The sequence below is a fragment of the Oryx dammah genome, unplaced genomic scaffold, assembly GCF_014754425.2.
Source record: "Oryx dammah isolate SB20612 unplaced genomic scaffold, SCBI_Odam_1.1 HiC_scaffold_7, whole genome shotgun sequence".
Lineage (NCBI taxonomy): Eukaryota > Metazoa > Chordata > Mammalia > Artiodactyla > Bovidae > Oryx > Oryx dammah.
In genome coordinates this window covers 33,291,139-33,314,787 of record NW_024070191.1, presented here as the reverse complement: position 1 = coordinate 33,314,787, position 23,649 = coordinate 33,291,139, and the positions used below count along the sequence as shown (strand labels likewise).

At 37.1% G+C, this 23,649-nt stretch overlaps 1 protein-coding gene across 1 annotated transcript in view; it reads left to right on the top strand.

Annotated features, from left to right (window-relative positions):
- ADAM2 (ADAM metallopeptidase domain 2) overlaps positions 1-23,649 on the top strand; it is a 113,632-nt gene that overhangs the window by 41,343 nt on the left and 48,640 nt on the right. The window contains exons 8-11 of the mRNA XM_040242990.1: positions 2,094-2,165; positions 2,622-2,788; positions 4,016-4,097; positions 18,337-18,473. Of these exons, the coding sequence (XP_040098924.1) occupies positions 2,094-2,165; positions 2,622-2,788; positions 4,016-4,097; positions 18,337-18,473 (458 nt within the window). The remainder of the gene's footprint in view (positions 1-2,093; positions 2,166-2,621; positions 2,789-4,015; positions 4,098-18,336; positions 18,474-23,649) is intronic.

Sequence of the window (23,649 nt, the reverse complement as noted above, 5' to 3'; positions counted from 1 at the left end):
TGTACTCCAGGTCCACCTACTCTTCCGTCTCCTTGTTTTCTCCCTTCCTCAGTTTCTTTAATCAATGTCTTTATATAGTTTTCAGTGAAAAGATCTTTCATTTCCTTGGTTAAATTTATTCCTAGGTATTTTATTCTTCTGATGCAATTGTAAATGGGATTGTTTTTTTTTTAGTTTTGCTTTCTGATAGCTCTTTATTGTTAGATAATATAACTGATTTTTGTATATTGGTTTTGTATCTTGCAACTTTAGTGAATTTCTTTCTAGTTCCAACAGTTAATGGGCTTCCCTGGTGGCTCAGATGATAAAGAATCTGCCTGCAATGCAGGAAACCCAGCTTTGATCCCTGGGTTGGAAAGAATCCCTGGAGAAGGAAATGGCTACCCAATCCAGTATTCGTGCCCAGAGAATTTTATAGACAGGAGCCTGGTGGGTGCTGTCTAAAAGAGTCCAAAAGAGTTGGACACGACTTTGCAACTAACACTTTCATTTTAGGGTTTTCTATTTATGTCACCTGCAAATAGTGACAGTTTCACTTCTTTCTTTCCCAGTTTGAATATCTTTTAGTTGTTTTTCTTGCCTAATTGCTCTGACTGAGGCTTCCAATACTATGCTAGATAAAAGTGGCAACTATAGGTATCCTTCTCTTGTTCCTGGTCTTATTGGGAAAGTTTCCAACTTTACACTGCTGAGTGTGATGTTGATCACTGCTTTATTATGTTGTGGCGTATTCTCTCTATATTAAGTTTGGCGAATTTTCATCCAGAAAGCAGATTGAAATTTATTAAGTGCTTTTTCTGCATCTATTGAGATGATCATATGATTTTTTTATTCTTCATATTGTTAACAGGGTGTATCACAATGATTGATTCAGAGAGATTGAACTGTTCTTGGATCCCTGGAATATATCTCACTGGATCATGGTGTATGATCCTTTCAGTGTGTTGTTGAATTCATGTTGCCAATATTTTCTTGAGGATTTCTCCACCTATATTCATTAGGAATTTGGCATATAATTTTCTTTTATTCATGCTATTTTTGAGTGGTTTTGATATTAGGATAATGCTGGCCTCATAAGTGAGTTTAGAAAGTTTTCTTTTTGTGAAAACTTGTAGTGTCTTTTTTGCTTGTTTTTCATTTTCACACTTAATATATATCATGCTATCTATAATAATAGATAATGTTTCAGTTCAGTTCAGTTGCTCAGTCATGTATGACTCTTTGAGACCCCATGAATCACAGCCAGGCCTCCCTGTCCATCGCCAGCTCTCGGAGTTCACTCAAACTCATGTCCATCGAGTCGGTGATGCCATCCAGCCATCTCATCCTCTGTCATCTCCTTCTCCTCCTGCCCCCAACCCTTCCCACCATAAGGGTCTTTTCCAATGAATCAACTCTTCGCATGATGTGGCCAAAGTATTGGAGTTTCAGCTTTAGCATCATTCCTTCCAATGAACACCCAGGACTGATCTCCTTTAGGATGGACTGGTTGGATCTCCTTGCAGCCCACGAGACTCTCAAGAGTCTTCTCCAACATAGTTCAAAAGCATCAATTCTTCAGTGCTCAGCTTTCTTCACAGTCCAACTCTCACATCCACACATGACCACTAGAAAAATCATAGCCTTGATTAGACGCACCTTTGTTGGCAAAGTAATGTCTCTGCTTTTGAATATGCTATCTAGGTTGATCATAACTTTCCTTCCAAGGAGTAAGTGTCTTTTAATTTCATGGCTGCAGTCACCATCTGCAGTGATTTTGGAGCCCAAAAAAATAAAGTCTGACACTGTTTCCCCATCTATTTCCCATGAAATGGGAATGGGAAATTTCCCATAAAATGCCCTCATAATTGAGTTTAGGAAGTTTTCTTCTTTTTGTGAAAGTTTGTAGTGTCTTTTTTTGTTTGTTTTTCATTTTCACACTTAATATATATCATGCTATCTATAATAACAGATAATGTTTAAAAACTACTAAATTGGTAATTTAAAAAATTTCTTAACTCATACTTTTACAATTTAAGTATAATAACCATCATTAGATAGTAAGAAATATATATGTGTATATTTAGATCTAAAATGCAAGTTATCTTTTTCAGTATAATCATATGGGTGCTGATACGACTATCGTCATTCAAAAGATTTTCCAGTTGACTGGATTGACCAATGCTGTAAGTATTTACTTATGCATTTGCTTGTGTTACCTAAACAGTTTTCAGAGTTTGGTTTTGTTTTTTTGTTTTGTCCTTTTTTTTTTAACGAACCTGCCTGAATACACATGTTGTGTGAAAGAGGACAAATATATAACTATTTTAAGTTTTCTAGCTCTTTAATTGAAGTAACTAATAATTATAAATACCTACTTAGGGTTTTGTAAGGATTAAATTAGGTAAAGCATTTGACATTGGCCTGGCTTAATTAAGTACAAGCAAATCAAAGTGTTCCTTATTACTTGTTTTATTTGTGATATTTATTACTCACCAATAGAATTTATAAGATCCAATCCAGATTTGCAGTTTATATTTTTAATGTGTATGTCATGTATAGTTTTTATTTTTGCAGATAAATTCCCAAATTTATTTAAGCCATATAGTTTGAACATATTTTCTTCATGTCTCCTATTTTAGATTTTTACGTCATTTAATATTACAGTAATTCTATCTTCATTAGAGCTTTGGATAGATGAAAATAAAATTCCAGTAACTGGAGATGCTAATGAATTATTACACAGATTTTTAAAGTGGAAACGATCTTATCTTGTTCTACGTCCACATGATGTGGCGTTTTTACTTGTGTAAGTATATCTTGTCATTACTAAATCTTGCACATTAGAAAGCATATGTAATTTGACCTAATTTCTGACAGGCCATTAAGGAAAAAATATCTTGTCATTTCTTTATATGCAATATCCTGTGAATAGTATTTTTCACAACATACGTTTTATAGCAGAATTACTAATATCAATTACTCTATATATTGGCTGATAGTTAAAACCCACTTCAACCTTATTAAAGTATGTCTTCTTACACTGAGTATATAACATATCATTAAATGTGCCTAAGTGGTAGCACTAGTGGTAAAGAAACTGCCTGCCAATGCAGCAGACTCAAGAGATGCGAGTTCAGCCTGGGTTGGGAAGATCACCTGGAGTAGGAAATGGCAACTCACTTCAGTATTTTTGCCTGGAAAATACCACGGGCAGAGGAACCTGGTGGGCTACAGTCCATGGGGTCACAAAGAGTCGGACACGACTGAGTAACTAACACTTAACTACATGTAAAATATTAGCAATATCTATTTGAAGAAATGTATTCTATGAATTTAGAGATGTAGCCTTCTTTTTATGCTTTGTTTCTATAAAACAAAAACAAATAATGATGAAGTGGAAACACTATTGTACATTTCAATATCTCTAATGTACTATATTCACAATCAACCCACATTTTTAAAAATACAAGCCTCCATTTCTATTTAATAATCTCTTTGTTTTTATCTTCTCAATATTCAGGACCTATATGTATTATATATTATCATATTATGTAAAAATCATATATATAATTATAAAATTTTAAACTTTTATATTATTTTTCTTCCCCAAATACACATACCTTTGCATGGTTAGACCAGGCTAATTATATCTGATTAAGAGGAGGTTTCAACCCAGAAGCTTACTCTGCCCATTTGTCAACTAAATTGTCTTAGCTTTCTAGTTTTAAGGAATTTTATTTATTTTTACTGTGTTTACTTTTTAAGAATAAGTAAATTTTGAAAATAAAAAAGAATCTTCATTATTGTCTATAAATTAATATGATAATTCACTTTTTATTATTTTTAATCTATATTACTATTTTAAAAATAAGCAGACATGTATCATCCATTTCTATGCTTTCTTATCCTAGTGTTAAGTGGAAATATCTGAAATTGTTATTTGAGTATGCAAAACAACAAAGAACTAGTTAAATTTAATATTAATTGTGCTTAATTTTGCAAAGTTATATGATTATGCTTTTTTAAACTTAAGTTACAGAGAAAAATCAAATTATATTGGTGCAACCTTTCAAGGGAGGATGTGTGATAAACACTATGGAGGAGGTGTTGCTCTGGTATGGTATGATTTAATTTACTTGGCAGATGTATAAATGAGATGCTATTTAGATTAATATGCAATTAACTTTCTATAGTTTATTATGGCTAAGTATACATGAACCATGAACTTCCAGATGTTCAAGCTGGTTTTAGAAAAGGCAGAAGAACCAGAGATCAAATTGCCAACATCCATTGGATCACTGAAAAAGCAAGAGAGTTCCAGGAAAAACATCTATTTCTGCTTTATTGACTATGCCAAAGCCTTTGACTGTGTGGATCACAAAAAACTGTGGAAAATTCTGGAGGAGATGGGAATACCAGACCACCTGACATGCCTCTTGAGAAACCTGTATGCAGGTCAGGAAGCAACAGTTAGAACTGGACATGGAACAACAGACTGGTTCCAAATAGGAAAAGGAGTACTTCAAGGCTGTATATTGTCACCCTGATTATTTAACTTAAATGCAGAGTACATCATGAGAAATGCTGGACTGGATGAAACACAAGCTGGAATCAAGATTGCCAGGAGGAATATCAACCTCAGATATGCAGATGACACCACCCTTATGGCAGAAAGCAAAGAAGAAGAGCCTCTTGATGAAAGTGAAAGAAGAGAGTGAAAAAGTTGGCTGAAAGTTCAACCTTCAGAAAATGAAGATCATGGCATCTGGTCCCAACACTTCATGGGAAATAGATAGGGAAACAGTGGAAACAGTGTCAGACTTTATTTTCTTGGGCTCCAAAATCACTGCAGATGTGACTGGAGCCATGAAATTAAAAGACACTTACTCCTTAGAGGAAAAGTTATGACCAACCTAGACAGCATATTAAAAAGAAGAGTTTGCCAACCAAAGTCCATCTAGTTAAGGCTATGGTGTTTTCAGTAGTCATATATGGATGTGAGTGTTGGACTATAAAGAAAGCTCAGTGCCGAAGAATTGATGCTTTTAAACTGTGGTGTTGGAGAAGACTCTTGAGAGTCCCTTGGACTGCAAGGAGATCCAACCAGTCCATCCTAAAGGAAATCAGTCCTGAATATCCATTGGAAGGACTTGATGTTGAAGCTGAAACAACAATACTTTGGCCACCTGATGTGAAGAGCTGACTCTTTGAAAAGACCCTGAAAGACTGCAGCAGGAGGAGGAGGGGACGACAGAGGATGCAGTCACCTGATGGCATCACCAACTCGATTGACTTGAGTTTGAGTAAACTCTGGGAGTTGGTGATGGACAGGGAAGCCTGCAGTGCTGCAGTCCATGGGGTTGCAAAGAGTTGGACATGACTGAACAACTGGACTGAACTGAACTGATATTAAAATTTGCATAATGATTCTAGGAATCTTTTCCTGCTGCTGAAAAAAATGTGTGAACTATTAAAAGTCCTCATTTAACTTAATATATATATATAACTTTTAAAATTTTCCTCTAATGAGTTCAAATTATCCTCTTTAGAAAGTTAAGGTAGTGATCTATTTTAAAGTTTTATAAGATGCTCATAATTTTTTCATATACTCAATATTTAATAATTTTAATATCAATTAATTTTATATACATAATTTTAATTTTGAGCTTTTTCTCCATTGTTTCCCTAATTTAATTATGAACTGGGTTAAAATTAAACTCCTGTAACTATCAATTGCCTCAAAATGCTTCCTGGGATATGGGTGAAGAATAATAACGTCATCAAATGCACTAATTAGCACTTCTAGTAGAAAATCTTGATGTGCTTAATATTGGCATGTTTTTGCTTCTATTGCACAATACTTTGATTATTCCTGACATACCAAACTTGCCTTTTTAAATTTTTTGTGTGTTTGTACACAGTCATCTGGAGTTTTAGAAAGGCAATTCATCATGCACTTCTTTCAGTAAATAAATGAAGATATAGGAAGAATCAATGAAATGGAGCCAGAAATTTCATACCTTAAATTCATAATTCATGAAAATATGGCTTATCTTTTACAGCCAATGATTATCTCATCTCAAAAGGTAGAATTTGTTTGATTTACCCAGTCATAGGCAACTCTGAAAAATCTTAAGACTTTCCAGTGCAACCGGTTTAGCTACCAAGTGGAAGGATATCTCCTTATTTACTGGTCTCTGTACTGAAAGGAGCAATCAGAGAACTCTTCTAGTATTCTTCTTTCTTATTTTCCACACTGGGGTAATCACTGCCTAACCCTTCACTGGAAAAATCAACAACAGCTGATATTTACAAAAATGCGATACTGAAGAAAATAGTCAAAGCTCATGTCCTCTGGTACTTAAACACCCACCACCCTCTCCCCTGCTTAACCCCCAGAGTTGTGGAATAAATTCTAAGAACCAAATTTTTTCTACGCTGCTTCTTCCTAAAAGTTTATGGGTGAAACCAATCCAGGTAGTTCTGGAGTGAGTAAAAGCAAGTAAATATAATTAGCAGAAGATTTTTGATGTCTGCAGCTCTTTGCCCTTGGGTTCTTCTGCGCATCTATCCTAACACAAATTCACTCACAAGGATGGACACAAATTAGCTCTTGGCATCACAAGTTACATACATTACATGCTACCAGACACTTCATCTGTTGACTTCAGTTTGCAGACTATACAGATCTCAAGTGTTAAACTTTCTCAGAATAAAAGCACACTACACAACACTGACAACGTGAAGCAGAACTATGAGTAGCTGTAGACAAGGAACTTCAAACAAAACAAAGTGTTCAGTATCAAAGATGCAGACTCATTGGAAACATTAAATGTGAACAAGAAAATAGCCATAATTGCATGAAAAGTACATATGAAGATAAATTATCAAATTGGAAAGTCAGAATTGGGACCTCTCTCAGAAGACACTGGAGAAGTTACAGACAAAATTAAGAGACATGGATGACTGAAGTAACGGAGATAAAATTTTTAAAGTCAAAAGAACACTTTTGAAGAAAAACATGGAGATAATTTCACAGAATGATAGTCATGACACACTGTCTCTAGCCACTATCAGATCAACAAGATTCCTGCACCAGGAAAGTCCCCCTGGAGTAGGCCCATGATCCCTGGCAGTATGGGATAAAAGTGGGTTGTCCGATGAAAAGGATACATGGAAAGCCAAAAAAGAAGAGATAAAAATGCATACCTATAATGGAATTAAAATATCAAAGAAAAGCTCTGTTTCTAAAAAGAAAAAAGTAATATAACAATGTGTAACAAGGAAGACATTCCATAGGGTGAAGAGCCACACTGGATGCAAAAAGACTTTATTCTTAAAATATTGAGCTAAAAGTACTTTGAAGGCAAGATGCATATTTTTAAAAAATGTTTTAATTCAAACATAAGGAACAATAAAAATATTTTCAGTTACATAAGTCTTCAAAAAATTTGTAAATAAAAGACTAACATTCATAACATATTTGTATAAATTATTTATGAAAAGCCACAAGGATTATGAAAACTGCTTCCCTAGTGGTTCAGATGGTAAAGAATCTGCCTGCAGTGTGAGAGACCCGGGTTCGATCTTGGGTGGGGAAGATCCACTGGAGAAGGGAAAGGCAACCCACTCCAGTATTCTTTCCAGGAGAATCCCGTGGACAGAGGAGCCTGGAGGGTTACACTCCATGGGGTCACAAAGCGTTGGACAGAGTAACTAACGCATATGCATGCATAAAGTGAGTGAATGTTGCTAAATGTTATTGTTACCTTAAAAGGAAAATTGAGAGCTTCCCCGGTGACTCAGTGGTAAAGAACCCACTGCCAATGCAGAGGACATGGGTTTGGTCCCTGGTGAGGTTGGGAAGGTCCCCCAGAGAAAGAAATGGCAACCCACTCCAGTATTCTTGCCTGGGAAATTCCGTGGATAGAGGAGCAGTGGTGAGCTACAGTCCATGGGGTTGCAAAAGCGTCCCACACGACCTAGCGATTAAACAACTGAAAGGAAAATACCTGAAACTGGGCTAGGATTGAGGTGCATGGCAAAGAAAAGTTAAGTCTGTACAAAACTAGAACTCATAGATTCTGTGATAGAGTGAAGAGGATTGTGCGTGCTCCGTCACTCCGTTGTTTCTGACTCTTTGCGACCCCTTAGACTGGAGCCCGCCAGGCTCCTCTGTCCATGAGATTTCTCAGGCAAAAATACAGGAGTGGGTTGCCATTTCCTACCCCGACAGGATCTTCCCAATACAGGGATCAAATCCTTGTCTCCTTGTCTCCTGCATTGGCAGGCAGAGAAAAGAGGAGATAAAAATGAAATGAAAGCATATTATAGGACTTGTCTTCTTAAGAAAACAGGAAAGATATTGATATGTTCTAGAAAGAAGTAAGGGTGTATGAAATGGAAGTTAGTCTTAAAAACAACCAAGAAGAGAACTATACCAGATAATGGTCTAATAGAAGAAATGTAAATACAGTCAAGGAAGAAGAAGCATGAAAACAATAATGTAAAATAAAATGACCAGAAAATAATCAAATTAAATGGTTTAAATAATGGAGTCACACAGTCGGACATGACTGAAGTGACTTAGCAATAGAATGACAATCATGTGAATGTAGATGAATTAAACCAATTAAGTGAGTCTCTGATGGATTTTTTTAAAAGTTAAGTTCAAATATTAGTTCTTTATAAGAAATACATTAATAAGACAAAGTGAAGGTGAATATAAGATAATAAAATATACCTCAGTTAAATAAGTAAACATGAGAAAATGAAGTTTAGAATACAATACACTATAGATATAATAGCAAACAGGCATAAACATCAGTGTAGTTTTCCATGTAAAAGTTTTGTAAATATTTTGTTTGATTTATTCCTAAGCATCCCAGTAAATACTATATTGTTTGATGATATCAGTAAATACTGTATTTTAAGTATAATTTATGAGTTTCTGTTATATTGAAAAACAAATGTATTGACTGATTGGTATAAAATTATATATCTATATTTACTTCTAATAGTTTTAGAGATAAATTTTGTGTCCAGTTTTGCCATATGTGAATAAAAACAATTTTATTCTCTTTTCTCTTACCAATATGTATATCTTTTATTTTTAGTTTTGTTCTCCTATTGAATTGCTTAGGATCCCAAGAGCAGTTCAAGCTAACAATGTTTAATTGAATTCATAGTAGACACTTTTGTATCATTTCCTCAAGGAAAAAACTCTCAATATTGTACTATTAGATATTATGTTTGTTCTAGGTTATCATAGACATTTTTAACATAATAAAAAAATCTCGTGTACTAATATTTCTAATCTTCTAAACTTTAAGTGATGCATTTTTTTATCTTTATTTTTCAAGGGGAATTAACTCCATTTAAACATATGATTTTTTTTCTAAATGTCCCATTTTAGTAGCAGAATTTTTTACTATAGTTTTTGGTATGCTTATATAGATCTTTTCTTACTCTGTTGAATTGTTTCCTCTTTCACATAGAATTCAATTTTCTTTTTCAATATTGTAGCAATGTCAGTGCAATCCTAATGAAAATCTCAGCAACCTTTTTGGGGTAAAATTGACAAGCTTATATTGAAATCTTATACATATAAACATAAAAAAAGGAAATAGATAAAGCAAGATTGGAAATTGAGGATATTTTTAAGATATAAACTTATTATAAAACTGTGGTAATTCAGATATTACAGTGTAAATAAATTTATCAATATTAGAAAATAGGAAGTCTAGATATAGACCTCGACATATATAATCAAATTATTTTCAACAAGAAAAATACATTCATGTACTAAGAAAAATGAAATATAAAATTAAACTTTAATATTTATAATAGACTTCCAGTAAAAAGCACTGGTAAACAGAGTCATAATGAGAAGTTGTGAATATCTAAAGGCATTACTATAAAATAATTCATGCTAAACCTTGAGGAGTGGGAGTCTTCAGGCAGAATAGTTAAGGAAATTAGTATCTAGTGAATTTGGCAAAAAATAAAGCTGAAAATCAATGAGCTATTTATCCAACCAGAAATATGTGGAAAGAGGGAAACAACATTGTTCTAAAACATGTGGAACACAGGAAACAGTGAAGACAAAAGCAGAAATCAAAGAAAGAGATGACAGGTAGAACAGAGATATTCTAAAAGGATATTAAGTCCTTGAAAATGCTTTTAGAAAAACAAATTTGAGGGAACTGGTTATTTAATTCTTATATTTGCATTTCCTAATAAGATCTGGAGCAAGAAATGGCAACCCACTCCAATATTCTTGCCTGGAAAATGGCATGGACAGAAGACAGTCACACGGTCACAAAGAGTCAGACACAACTGAGCATGTGTGCAATAAAAAAAGATATATCAGGATAATATAATAAAAATTGAAAGGACTCAAAGCAGGCTATTTTGGGTGGGATCATGAAATAAAAACTTTGAAGAGAAGGGTTTTAAGAAGAGGAATGAATGATAAGACAAAAGCAGTCATGGGAAATCAGAACCCATGAGAATGATCATTAAATTCAAGGCTTTCAGGTGGGAATGAATATCAGGAAAGAAGATGATTGTGAAAATATTGTCAAAGGAAGCAGCAGTCTATAAGCACATAGAGCCTTATTGATCTTAGCAAATAGTTTTGAATATTATCCTCTTTGCAATGAAAAGGCATTGGAAGTTTTGAAGCCACAGAGAAATATTTTTCTGGTTATATAGAAAAGTGAATGTGAGGACTGGAGATCCACAGCAAGTAGACTAAGGAGACAGTTCTAAATGATTGGTATTTAGTCAATTCAGTTCAGTCGTTCAGTATGTCCAACTCTTTGTGACCCCTATGAACCGCAGCATGCCAGGGCCCCCTGTCCATCACCAACTCCAGGAGTCTACTCAAACCCATGTCCACTGAGTTGGTGATGCAACCCAACCATCTATCTCATCCTCTGTCGTCCCCTTCTCCTCCTATCCTCAATCTTTCCCAGCAACAGAGTCTTTTCAAATGAGTCAGCTCTTGACATAAGGTGGCCAAACTATTGGAGTTTCAGCTTCAGCATCAGTCCTTCCAATGAACACCCAGGACTGATCTCCTTTAGGATGGACTGGTTGGACCTCCTTGCAGTCCAAGGGACTCTCAAGAGTCCAGCATCACAGTTCAAAGGCATCAATTCTTCAGCACTCAGCTTTCTTCACAGTCCAACTCTCACAACCATGATCTTAGTTTTCTGAATGCTGAGCTTTAAGCCAACTTTTTCACTCTCCTCCTTCACTTTCATCAAGAGGTTCTTTAGTTCTTCCTCACTTTCTGCCATAAGGGTGGTGTCATCTGCATATCTGAGGTTATTGATATTTCTCCTGGCAATCTTGATTCCAGCTTGTGCTTCTTCCAGTCCAGCGTTTCTCATGGTGTACTCTGCACAGAAGTTAAATAAGCAGGGTGACAATATACAGCCTTGATGTACTCATTTTCCTATTTGGAACCGGTCTGTTGGTCCATGTCCAGTTCTAACTGCATACAGATTTCCTAAGAGGCAGGTCAGGTGGTCTGGTATTCCCATCTCTTTCAGAATTTTCCAGTTGATTGTGATCCACACAGTCAAAGGCTTTGGCATAGTCAAGAAAGCAGAAATAGATGTTTTTCTGGAACTCTCTTGCTTTTTCCATGATACAGCAGATGTTGGCAATTTGATCTCTGGGTCCTCTGCCTTTTCTAAAACCAGCATGAACATCTGGAAGTTCATGGTTCATGTATTGCTGAAGCCTGGCTTGGAGAATTTTGAGTATTACTTTACTAGCGTGTGAGATGAATGCAATTGTATGTTTGAGCATTCTTTGGCATTGCCTTTCTTTGGGATTGGAATGAAAACTGACCTTTTCCAGTCCTGTGGCCACTGCTGAGTTTTCCAAATTTGCTGGCATATTGAGTGCAGCACTTTCATAGCATCATCTTTCAGGATTTGAAATAGCTCAACTGGAATTCCATCACCTCCATTAGCTTTGTTCGTAGTGATGCTTCCCAAGGACCACTTGACTTAGCATTCCAGAATGTCTGGCTCTAGGTGAGTGATCACCCCATCGTGATTATCTGGGTCATGAAGATCTTTCTTGTACAGTTCTTCTGTGTATTCTTGCCACCTCTTCTTAATATCTTCTGCTTCTGTTAGGTCCCTACCATTTCTGTCCTTTATTGAGCTCATCTTTGCATAAAATGTTCCCTTGGTATCTCTAATTTTCTTGAAGAAATCTGTAGTCTTTCCCATTCTATTGTTTCTTCTATTTGTTTGCATTGATCACTGTGGAAGACTTTCTTATCTCTTCTTGCTATTCTTTGGAACTCTGCATTCAAATGGGTATATCTTTCCTTTCTCCTTTGCTTTTCGCTTCCCTTCTTTTCACAGCTATTTGTAAAGCCTCCTCAGACAGACATTTTGCTTTTTTCCATTTCTTGTTTTTGGAGATAGTCTTGATGCCTATCTCCTGTACAATGTCATGAACCTCCATCCATAGTTCATCAGGCACTCTGATCTAGTCCCATAAATTTATTTCTCAATTCCACTGTATAGTCATAAGCGATTTGATTTAGGTCATGCCTGAATGATCTAGTGGTTTTCTCCACTTTCTTCAATTTCAGTCTGAATTTGGCAATTTTAAGTTCATGATCTGAGCCACAGTCAGCTCCCAGTCTTGTTTTTGTTGACTGTATAAAGCTCCATCTTTGGCTGCAAAAAATATAATCAATCTGATTCCAGTGTTGACCATCTGGTGATGTCCATGTGTAGAGTCTTCTCTTGTGTTGTTGGAAGAGGGTGTTTGCTATGACCAGTGCATTCTCTTGGCAGAACTCTATAGCCTTTGCCCTGCCTCATTCCGTATTCCAAGGCCAAATTTGCCTGTTATGCCAGGTGTTTCTTGACTTCCTACTTTTGCATTCCAGTCCCCTATTTCTAGAAGGTCTTGTAGGTCTTCATAGAACTGTTCAACTTCAGCTTCTTCAGCGTTACTGGTAGGGGCATAGATTTGGATTACCGTGATACTGAATGGTTTGCCTTGGAAACGAAGAGAGATCATTCTGTCGTTTTTGAGTTTGCACCCAAGTACTGCATTTCGGACTCTTTTATTGACTCTGATGGCTACTGCATTTCTTCTAAGGGATTCCTGCCCACAGTAGTAGATATAATGGTCATCTGAGATATTAGCTAGTGTCTTATTCTTGGATATGTGAAAAGTAATTTTTATCTGGTATATATCATAAAGGCAGAACATATAGGGCTTGCTAACTTACTGAATACATACCATGAATGATGGAAACATCTATGATTATTCTTAAGACTTTTCTTTAAAAACTAGGTAGAGGGAAGTGGTGCAGCTGGCCTTGGAGGCAGAGGGGAAGTGGAAAGGCAAAAGAAAAGTTACATTTGGAACCTCAACCTCTAGTTTGAGAGATTTTTGTGGTGCTTAACTTTATATGTCACTTTGGAGAACTTTGATTAGATTAATATTTAAATCAGTGAAATCTGAGTAAAGCACCTTGCCTCATCCAATCAGTTGAAGGCCTGAATAGAACAAAAAGACCATCCCCTTCAAGCAAGAAGAAATTCGTCAGCAGAATGCCTTCAGGCTTCACCTGCGCTATCAGCTCTCCTGTGTCTCCAGGCTTCCAGCTCACTCTGAAGGTTTGGACTGCCAGTCTTTATATTTGTCTGAACCAATTCCTTACTATAAACCTCTTCATATATGATATTCATTATTATATATATGCTATTGGTTTTATTTCTCAAAAGAAGTCTGATTAATACAATGGCTAGTACGTAAGTATAAATATATACTTAAACATTAAAAGATATGTGCATGATAGAGATGATGAATAGATGATACATAGATAGATAGGCAGCTTTATGTCTTTCCTTTCTCCAATACCTCCTTGTCTCAATATAAATAAAAGTTGCTGTAGTTTTATGGCAAATTGTAAAAAATGATAGTGTGAACCCTACTACTGCCTCTTCAGACTGATTTAGCTTTTCTAGGCTTGCTGACTTTCTCTTTGAAAATCAGCTTGTCAACTTCAAGAAAATTTTTAGGTCGATTTGAGGGAGATTGACATCTTCACAATATTGGTTATCCATGATATTGATAAATATGTTTTTTATTGCTTCATATAATGCTTCATATACTATAAGCAATAAAAAGAAGTATTGTTATATTTACCATTGTTGAGTCTCAAAACATGTATATTGGGCAAAAGAAGCCACAAACAAGGCTATATAACAGATGTCAGATGCTGTTCTCTTTTTAATATTTTAGCTGGAGGATAGTTACTTTATAATATTGTATTAGTTCTGCCATACATCAATAAGCATTAGCCATAGGTATACTTGTGTTCCCTCCCTCCTGAACCTCCATCCACCTCCCTCCCCACCCTACCCCTCCAGGTTGTCACAGAGCACCAGCTTTGGGTGTCCTGCTTTATACATCAAACTCACAGTTCGGTTCAGTTCAGTCGCTCAGTCATGTCCAACTCTTTGCAACCCCATGCACTGTAGCACGCCAGGCTTCCCTGTCCAACACCAACTCCCAGAGCTTGCTCAAACTCATGTCCATCAAGTCGGTGATGCCATCCAACCATCTCATCCTCTGTCATCCCCTTCTCCTCCAATCAAACTCACACTGGTTATCTATTTTACATATGGTAATGTATATATTTCAATGCTATTCTCTCAAGTCACCCCACCCTCTCCTGCTCCCACTGAGTCCAAAAGTCTGTTCTTTATGTCTGTGTCTCCTTTGCTGCTCTGCACGTAGGATCATCAGTACCATTTTCCTAGATTCTAGGAAATGGTAATATATGGTAATTCTCTTTCTCTTTCTAACTTACTTCATTCTGTGTAATAGAACCAAAGTCCTATTGTTAATATATGGTAATTGTCTTTCTCTTTCTAACTTACTTCATTCTGTGTAATAGAACCAAAGTCCATCCACCCCAGTCCCACTACTGGGCATATACCCTGAGGAAACCAGAATTGAAAAAGACACATGTACCCCAATATTCATTACAGCACTATTAACAATAGCTAGGATGTGGAAGCAACCTAGATGTCCATTGGCAGATAAATTGATAGGAAAGTTGTGGTACATACACACAGTGGAATATTACCCAGATGCTGTTCTTATCTGAAAACTATTGCCCTAAGCAGATATTAGTCACTAAAAGAAACAAGTCTGCTTAGTTGTAAATCTTTTCTAAAAAGTATTTTTTAAAATCCAATGCTAAATATAATTTTTCTTTTTCCATGAATTTATTTCTGTTTATTTTACAATAGAATTAATCATAACAGTATCCTTTAGAAAATTCTTATACTCCAGTCTGTATAGGTTTCAGGGTTTTCATACTACTCTGTTATAGACTGTGTCTCCCTAAAATTCATATACCAAAACCCTAACCCCCAGTGTGGCTGTATTTGGAGAAGGAGGCTTTAAGGGGCTTTTGAACTGGGGTGTTGGAGAAGACTCTTGAGAGTCCCTTGGGCTGCAAGGAGATTCAATCAGTCCATTCTAAAGGAGATCAGCCCTGGGATTTCTTTGGAAGGAATGATGCTAAAGCTGAAACTCCAGTACTTTGGCCACCTCATGCAAAGAGTTGACTCATTGGAAAAGACTCTGATGCTGGGAGGGATTGAGGGCAGGAGGAGAAGGGGACGACAGAGGATGAGATGGCTGGATGGCATCATGGACTCGATGGACGTGAGTCTGAGTGAACTCCAGGAGTTGGTGATGGACAGGGAGGCCTGGCATGCTGCGATTCATGGGGTCGCAAAGAGTCGGACATGACTGAGTGACTGAGCTGAACTGAACTGAAGGTTAAAGGAGGTCATAAGCCTGCGCACCTAATCCAATAGGATTGGTGTCTTTGTGGAAAGAGAAGGAGACAGCCCTCCAGAAACCAGGAGAGAGACCTTACAAGAAACTAAACCCACTGGCATCTTGAGCAACTTTAGGGAGATACTTAGTCTATAATGTTCCTGAGGGCAGCACAAGCTGACTAATAGAAGTAAAATTGTCAGAAAAGAAATATAATGAAATGTCATCTCAAATGTGAAACCATGTCTTTGATTCTATCATACAAGAAAAGGAGAGACCAGAACATATGCACTAATCAGAAGATAAAGAATAAAAGAGTAATTGCATATTGGGATTTTTATACAAATAACTTGGAGAAGGGAACGGCAACCCACCGCAGTATTCTTGCCTGGAGAATCCCATGGACAGAGGAGCTTCATGGGCCACAGTCCATGGGGTCGTAGAGTCAGACATCGCTGAATGACGAACACACACACAAATAACTAAAGTGAGATGGTTTCGATGTTGTTATTTCCCTCTTACTGAGCTATAGATGCTAATGGGGAACAAGAGAAAAAGAAACAATTGTAAAGGTATACTGATTGAGAAATTACAGGCATTTTCTACATTATCCTGAAACCTAGGAAGTCTGAAAACTATGCTAATAAAACTGTCCTATTATTGAATTTTTATAATATCCTATTATTTATATCCTTTAAATTTAGCAGAATCCTTCATTTTCTTCCCCACAGCATCAATCATTCCTCCTCCTCTTCTCTCCTCCTGTTCCCTGGACCTCTCTCCCTCTCTCCCTTATTTTATTTTTAAAATAAAGTTTAAAAACTGTGGAAGGTCAGTATTCTTATTTTCAGTCATTATTCAGTTCAGTTGCTCAGTCATGTCTGACTCTTTGTGACCCCATGGACTGCAGCATGCCAGGCATCCCTGTCCATCACCAGCTCCCAGAACTTGCTCAAACTCATGTCCATCAAGTCAGTGATGCCATCCAACCATCTCATCCTCTATTGACCCCTTCTCGTCCTGCCTTTAACCTTTTCCAGCATCAGGATCTTTTCCAATGAGTCAGTTCTTCACATCAGATGGCCAAAGTATTGGAGTTTCAGCTTCAACATCAGTCCTCCCGATGAATATTCAGGACTGATATACTGTAGGATTAACTGGTTAGATCCCCTTACTGTCCAAGGGACTCTAAAGAGTTTACTCCAACACCACAGTTCAAAAGCATCAATTCTTCAGCTCTCAAATTTCTTTATGGTCCAACTCTCACAACCATACATGACTATTGGGAAAACTAGAGCTTTGACTAGATGGACTTTTGTTGGCAAACTCTTCTTTTTAATATGCTGTCTAGGTTGGTCATAATTTTTCTTCCAAGGAGTAAGCATCTTTTAATTTCATGGCTGCAGTCACCATCTGCAGTGATTTTGGAGCCCAAGAAAATAAAGTTTCTCACTGTTTCCACTGTTTCCCCATCTATCTACCATGAAGTGATGGGACCAGATGCCATGATCTTAGTTTTCTGAATGTTGAGCTTAAGCCAACTTTTTCACTCTCTTCTTTCACTTTCATCAAGAGGCTCTTCTTCTTTGCTTTCTGCCATAAGGGTGCTGTCATCTGCTATCTAAGGTTATTGATATTTCTCCCAGCAATCTTCGTTCCAGCTTGTGCTTCATCCAGCCAGGCATTTCACATGATGTACTCTGCATATGAGTTAAATAAGCAGGGTGACAATATACAGCCCTGACATACTCCTTTCCCAATTTGTAACCAGTCTGTTGTTCCATGTCCATTTCTAACTATTGCTTCCCGACCTGCATACAGATTTCTCAGAAGGCAGGTCAGGTAGTCTGGTTTTCCCACCTCTTTAAGAATTTTCCAGTTTGTTGTGATCCACACAGTCAAATGCTTTGGTGTAGTCAATAAAGCAAAAGCAAAAGATATTTTTCTGAAACTCTCTTGCTAATTTAGACTATGGTAAAAATGACTCTTGCTTTTTTCTCTTTTTTTTCTGCTTTTACTTGCTATTCTTTAAAAAAATGGAAAAAAGGCAAAAAAAGGCAAAGAAAAAGTAAGAGTCACTACTATAAATTAATATAAGGGTTAATTTATGATTTTTTAAAATGTGTGAAACATCATATAAAATATTATCTCAATAAATTATAAATGAACACTATTCATTTATAACTGGCATTGTGTGTATATAAGTGGGTGTCTTTTTTGACTTTCTTTTAAAAGTAAAACTTTGCCCTATTGTTATATATGAATAACAAGTTATTGCTACAGATATTTTCTTGGCCTGATGCCATCAAATGAACTATACATTTGCATTTTGGTAAAATTTTACACTTTGCTTTTTATATTTTCCCTTATATTGATAATGATACCTTCTGTGATTGACATATTTGATTGACATATGTCTCAATTGTATGTCATCATGTGATTGTTTCTAATAATTATATTATACGTCATATATGTGAATGTTTAAGTGTGTGTTTTTTTTCCCAGCACTCCAACACCATAAGCCTGGAATCACTTGCCGTTATTATAGCTCAGTTATTGAGCCTTAGTATGGGAATACCTTATGATGACATTAACAAATGCCATTGCCCAGGAGAGGTCTGCATAATGAACCCAGCAGCTGTGTAAGATGCTTCATTTTTATATGCTTTACATACATAGTTTATGTGAAAACAAGCTTTGTGTATTTTGTTTATGAAATCTGTGCTATCAAAATAATTAGTAATAGTCAAATATAAATTGTGGTCACTGATCCCAGATTAAAATAAAGAATCCAATGCCCCTGCTGCATGCATCTCTCAGTATTTTTTGTAACTTAATGTCATACTTACTTTCTCACATGTGACCTATGTGATTAGTCACTCAGTCCTGTCCATCTCTTTGTGACCCCATGGACTGCAGCCCACCAGGCTGCTCTGTCCATGGGGATTCTCCAGGCAGGAATACTGGAGTGGGTTTCTATGCCCTCCTCCAGGGGATCTTCCCAACCCTGGGACTGAACCCAGCTCGCTCACATTGCAGGCAGATTCTTTACCATCTGAGCCAGCAGGGAAGCCCCCTATGTGACCTACTTACTGTTTCTGGCTTACCAAATTATGAATTAAGCTATAAAATCATGCAAGTAACAAAATGATAAATGTAGAAGTAGGTCACCCTTTACATTCATCACTTTTGTTATTTGCATGATTTTATAGCTTCATGCATGATTTGATAAGCCAAATACAGACTTGTGATTATACAAGAATAACTTCAGTCAGTCAGTCAGTTCAGTCGCTCAGTCATGTCCAACTCTTTGCGACCCCATGAATTGCAGCACACCAGGCCTCCCTGTCCATCACTAAGAATGACTTAGTAAGGCCTTTTAACATGAATCTTCTTCATTCTACCTGGCTCAGCCTGAAATCTTGGCATCGACTGGTTTCAAAGATGCTTTCAGCACCTCACCACCACATGCACAGGGCTTTGGTAGAAAAGCCATACATTACACCATGAGAGCTGCCAGACACAGACTCCATTTCAGATAGAGTTACTGGGAAAACCCATAGACAATAGGGAGACAACAGAAGACACCTGAAGAATCTGAAGCCTCTGACATCTACCACAAGTCCAACTTTCAACACAAAGTTACAAGTCAAACTATGGTCAAGGAAAAGCAGAGCATGAGAATGCATGAGAAAAAGCAGGCATGAGAACTTGGTTCAGATATGGCAAAGATTTTGCAATTATTAGACTGAGAGCTTAACTATGATTAATATGCTAGTCTGCGTGTTCTTTGGAAGGACTGATGCTAAAACTGAAACTCGAGTACTTTGGCCACCTCATGCAAAGAGTTGACTCATTGGAAAAGACTGATGCTGGAAGGGATTGGGGCCAGGAGGAGAGGGGATGACAGAGGATGAGATGGCTGGATGGCATCACTGACTCGATGGACATGAGTTTGAGTGAACTCCGGGAGTTGGTGATGGACAGGGAGGCCTGGTGTGCTGCAGTTCATGGGGTTGCAAATAGTCAGACACGACGGAGTGGCTGAATTGGACTGAACTGAACTGGACTGAATATGTTAGGGGCTTAAATGGAAAAAAGTGGACAACCTACAAAAAACTGATGGATAATATAAGCAGGGGCTTGTCTGGAAGCTCAGTGGTAAAGAATCCACCTGCAATGCAGAAGACACAGGTTTAGCTTTTTCTTTGTCACTAGAGAAGGCCTTTTGCAGTACTTATTATGCCTCAAAGACCTAGTGAATTCTTTGCTATTATCCTCAATATTCTTAGAATATGCTATGAGATTTTATAGAATTAGAACCAAATAGTCAGGAGATTTAGGGAGACCATCATCCAATCAGTGACTGAAGCCAGACTTTTATCCTTTTTTTCTTGGACTGTAAACCCAACAGTAGTACATCAGTTTATTTAACAATACATTTAATTTCTTCTATATTATCTCAAATATTTTACCTTCTTTCACCTTCCAGTTTCTCTCCCAAAACAACTTAATCAACAAACAAACTTTAATTTGCAATAGTAATGAGTATCAAAATTTTTTCATTAATTTTTTGATATAATAGAACTTTGATTCTTGTGTAGATATGAAAAAATAGAAATTTTACTTAAAAATATAAAATGATGGCCTGTATAAAATTGGTGAAATTATCAATACACATATAGAAACCATGCATCTGTGGACAGCTTTTTTAAAAAGCTTAACTTGACAAATTACAGTCTTGCAAAAAATGCTTGTTAATCTTATCTTTCAATGTATTGCATCATTTTAATAGCATGATTCTGAAATTTTGGAGGACACAGACATTTTGATCATTCAATTCAGTCACTCAGTCATGTCTGACTCTTTGCCACCCCATGAACTGCAACATGCCAGGCTTCCTTGTCTATCACCAACTCCCTGAGTTTACTCAAACTCATGTCCATAGCATTGGTGATCCCATCCAACCATCTCATCCTCTGTCATCTCCTTCTCCTTCTGCCTTCAATCTTTCCCAGCATTAGGGTCTTTTCAAATGAGTCAGCTCTTCGCATCAGGTGGCCAAAGTATTGTAGCTTCAGCTTTAGCATCAGTCGATCCAATAAATATTCAGGACTGATTTCCTTTAGGACTGATTGGTTTGATCTCCTTGAAGTCCAAGGGACTCTCAGAAGTCTTCTCCAACACCGCACACAGTTCAAAAGCATCAATTCTTTGGCGCTCAGCTTTCGTTATAGTCCAACTCTCACATGACCATTTTAATCATTATTGACTGGCAAAAAATTGATGTGAAAAATCTATCACCATTTAAAGGAAAATCTGAATAAACAGCATATTTGAAAAAAGATTTGTTGGTAGTCTTTAAATTGATGGGAAACATGTCCTAGAATTACTCGTGTTTAATGACTTTTAGCAAAATCACATTCAGTGATTTACATAGAACTGAGTCCTATCCTGGTTAAACACATGCCTTTCTGAGGCAGTTGTACTCAGTCTTAACCTTAAAATGTGGCTTATTAAATAGCAAAACTTAAGGAGTTTAACGTGTTATTTTGTTTTTATAATCCATAGAAAATACATGTCACACACTGATTTTTTTTTAAGCCTGCCATTTTTCTGGGGGCTTCCAATCAATAGTCCATGGTTTATACAGTCTATGTCTCCAGCGACTCAGATGTGCATACATGAATATGCCTGAGAATTTTTACTTTCTTTGAAATTTTAATATTTTAACTAGGAACTTTGTTTCTTTAGATAAAGAAGTTGTCTTTATGAAATTGTGCTTTTTTTGGCTCATTTGAAGGTAGCAATATATCTGAACTTTGAAAACAATATATTGGGGAAAATACAGAGAGATAGACTATAATCTTTTTATCTGAAGTAAAAGGAAAGGAAAAGAGAATGATGGTTCCCAAATACATCCACAAATTGTTGATATTTCTCCCTTTAAGAGGTAAAGTTTCAGTTGTGTCCGACTCTTTGCGACTCCATGAATCGCAGCACGCCAGGCCTCCCTGTTCATCACCATCTCCCGGAGTTCACTCACACTCACATCCATCGAGTCCGTGATGCCATCCTGCCATCTCATCCTTGGTCGTCCCCTTCTCCTCCTGCCCCCAATCCCTCCCAGCATCAAACTCTTTTCCAATGAGTCAACTCTTTGCATGAGGTGGCCAAAGTACTGGAGTTTCAGTTTTAGCATCATTCCTTCCAACGAAATCCCAGGGTTGATCTCCTTCAGAATGGACTGGGTGGATCTCCTTGCAGTCCAAGGGACTCTCAAGAGTCTTCTCCAACACCACAGTTCAAAAGCATCAATTCTTTGGCGCTCAGCCTTCTTCACAGTCCAACTCTCACATCCATACATGACCACAGGAAAAACCATAGCCTTGACTAGACAGACCTTAGTCGGCAAAGTAATGTCTCTGCTTTTGAATATGCTGTCTAGGTTGGTCATAACTTTTCTTCCAAGGAGTAAGCGTCATTTAATTTCATGGCTGCAGTCACCATCTGCCGTGATTTTGGAGCCCAAAAAAATAAAGTCTGACACTGTTTCCACTCTTTCCCCATCTATTTCCCATGAAGTGATGGGACCGGATGCCATGATCTTAGTTTTCTGAATGTTGAGAGCTTTAAGCCAACTTTTTCACTCTCCTCTTTCACTTTCATCAAGAGGCTTTTTAGCTCCTCTTCACTTTCTGCCATAAGGGTGGTGTCATCTGCATATCTGAGGTTATTGATATTTCTCCTGGAAATCTTGATTCCAGCTTGTGTTTCTTCCAGTCCAGTGTTTCTCATGATGTCCTCTGCATATAAGTTAAATAAGCAGGGGGACAATATACAGCCTTGATGTACTCCTTTTCCTATTTGGTACCAGTCTGTTGTTCCATGTCCAGTTCTAATGGTTGCTTCCTGACCTGCATACAGATTTCTCAAGAGGCAGGTTAGGTGGTCTGGTATTCCCATCTCTTTCAGAATTTTCCACAGTTTTTTGTGATCCACACAGTCAAAGGCTTTGGCATAGTCAATAAAGCAGAAATAGATGTTTTTCTGGAACTCTCTTGCTTTTTCCATGATCCAGCGGATGTTGGCAATTTGATCTCTGGTTCCTCTGCCTTTTCTAAAACCAGCTTGAACATCAGGGAGTTCATGGTTCACGTATTGCTGAAGCCTGGCTTGGAGAATTTTGAGCATTACTTTACTAGCATGTGAGATGAGTGCAATTGTGCGGTAGTTTGAGCATTCTTTGGCATTGCCTTTCTTTGGGATTGGAATGAAAACTGACCTTTTCTAGTCCTGTGACCACTGCTGAGTTTTCCAAATTTGCTGGCCTATTGAGTGCAGCACTTTCACAGCATCATCTTTCAGGATTTGAAACAGCTCAACTGGAATTCCGTCACCTCCACTAGCTTTGTTCGTAGTGATGCTTTCTAAGGCCCACTTGACTTCACTTTCCAAGATGTCTGGCTCTAGATTAGTGATCACATCATCATGATTATCTGGGTCATGAAGATCTTTTTTGTACAATTCTTCCATGTATTCTTGCCACCTCTTCTTAATATCTTCTGCTTCTGTTAGGTCCATACCATTTCTGTCCTTTATTGTGCTCATCTTTGCATGAAATGTTCCCTTGGTATCTCTAATTTTCTTGAAGAGATCTCTAGTCTTTCCCATTCTGCTGTTTTCCTCTATTTCTTTGCATTGATCGCTGAAGAAGGCTTTCTTATCTCTTCTTGCTATTCTCTGGAACTCTGCATTCAGATGCTTATATCTTTCCTTTTGTCCTTTGCTTTTTGCCTCTCTTCTTTTCACAGCTAT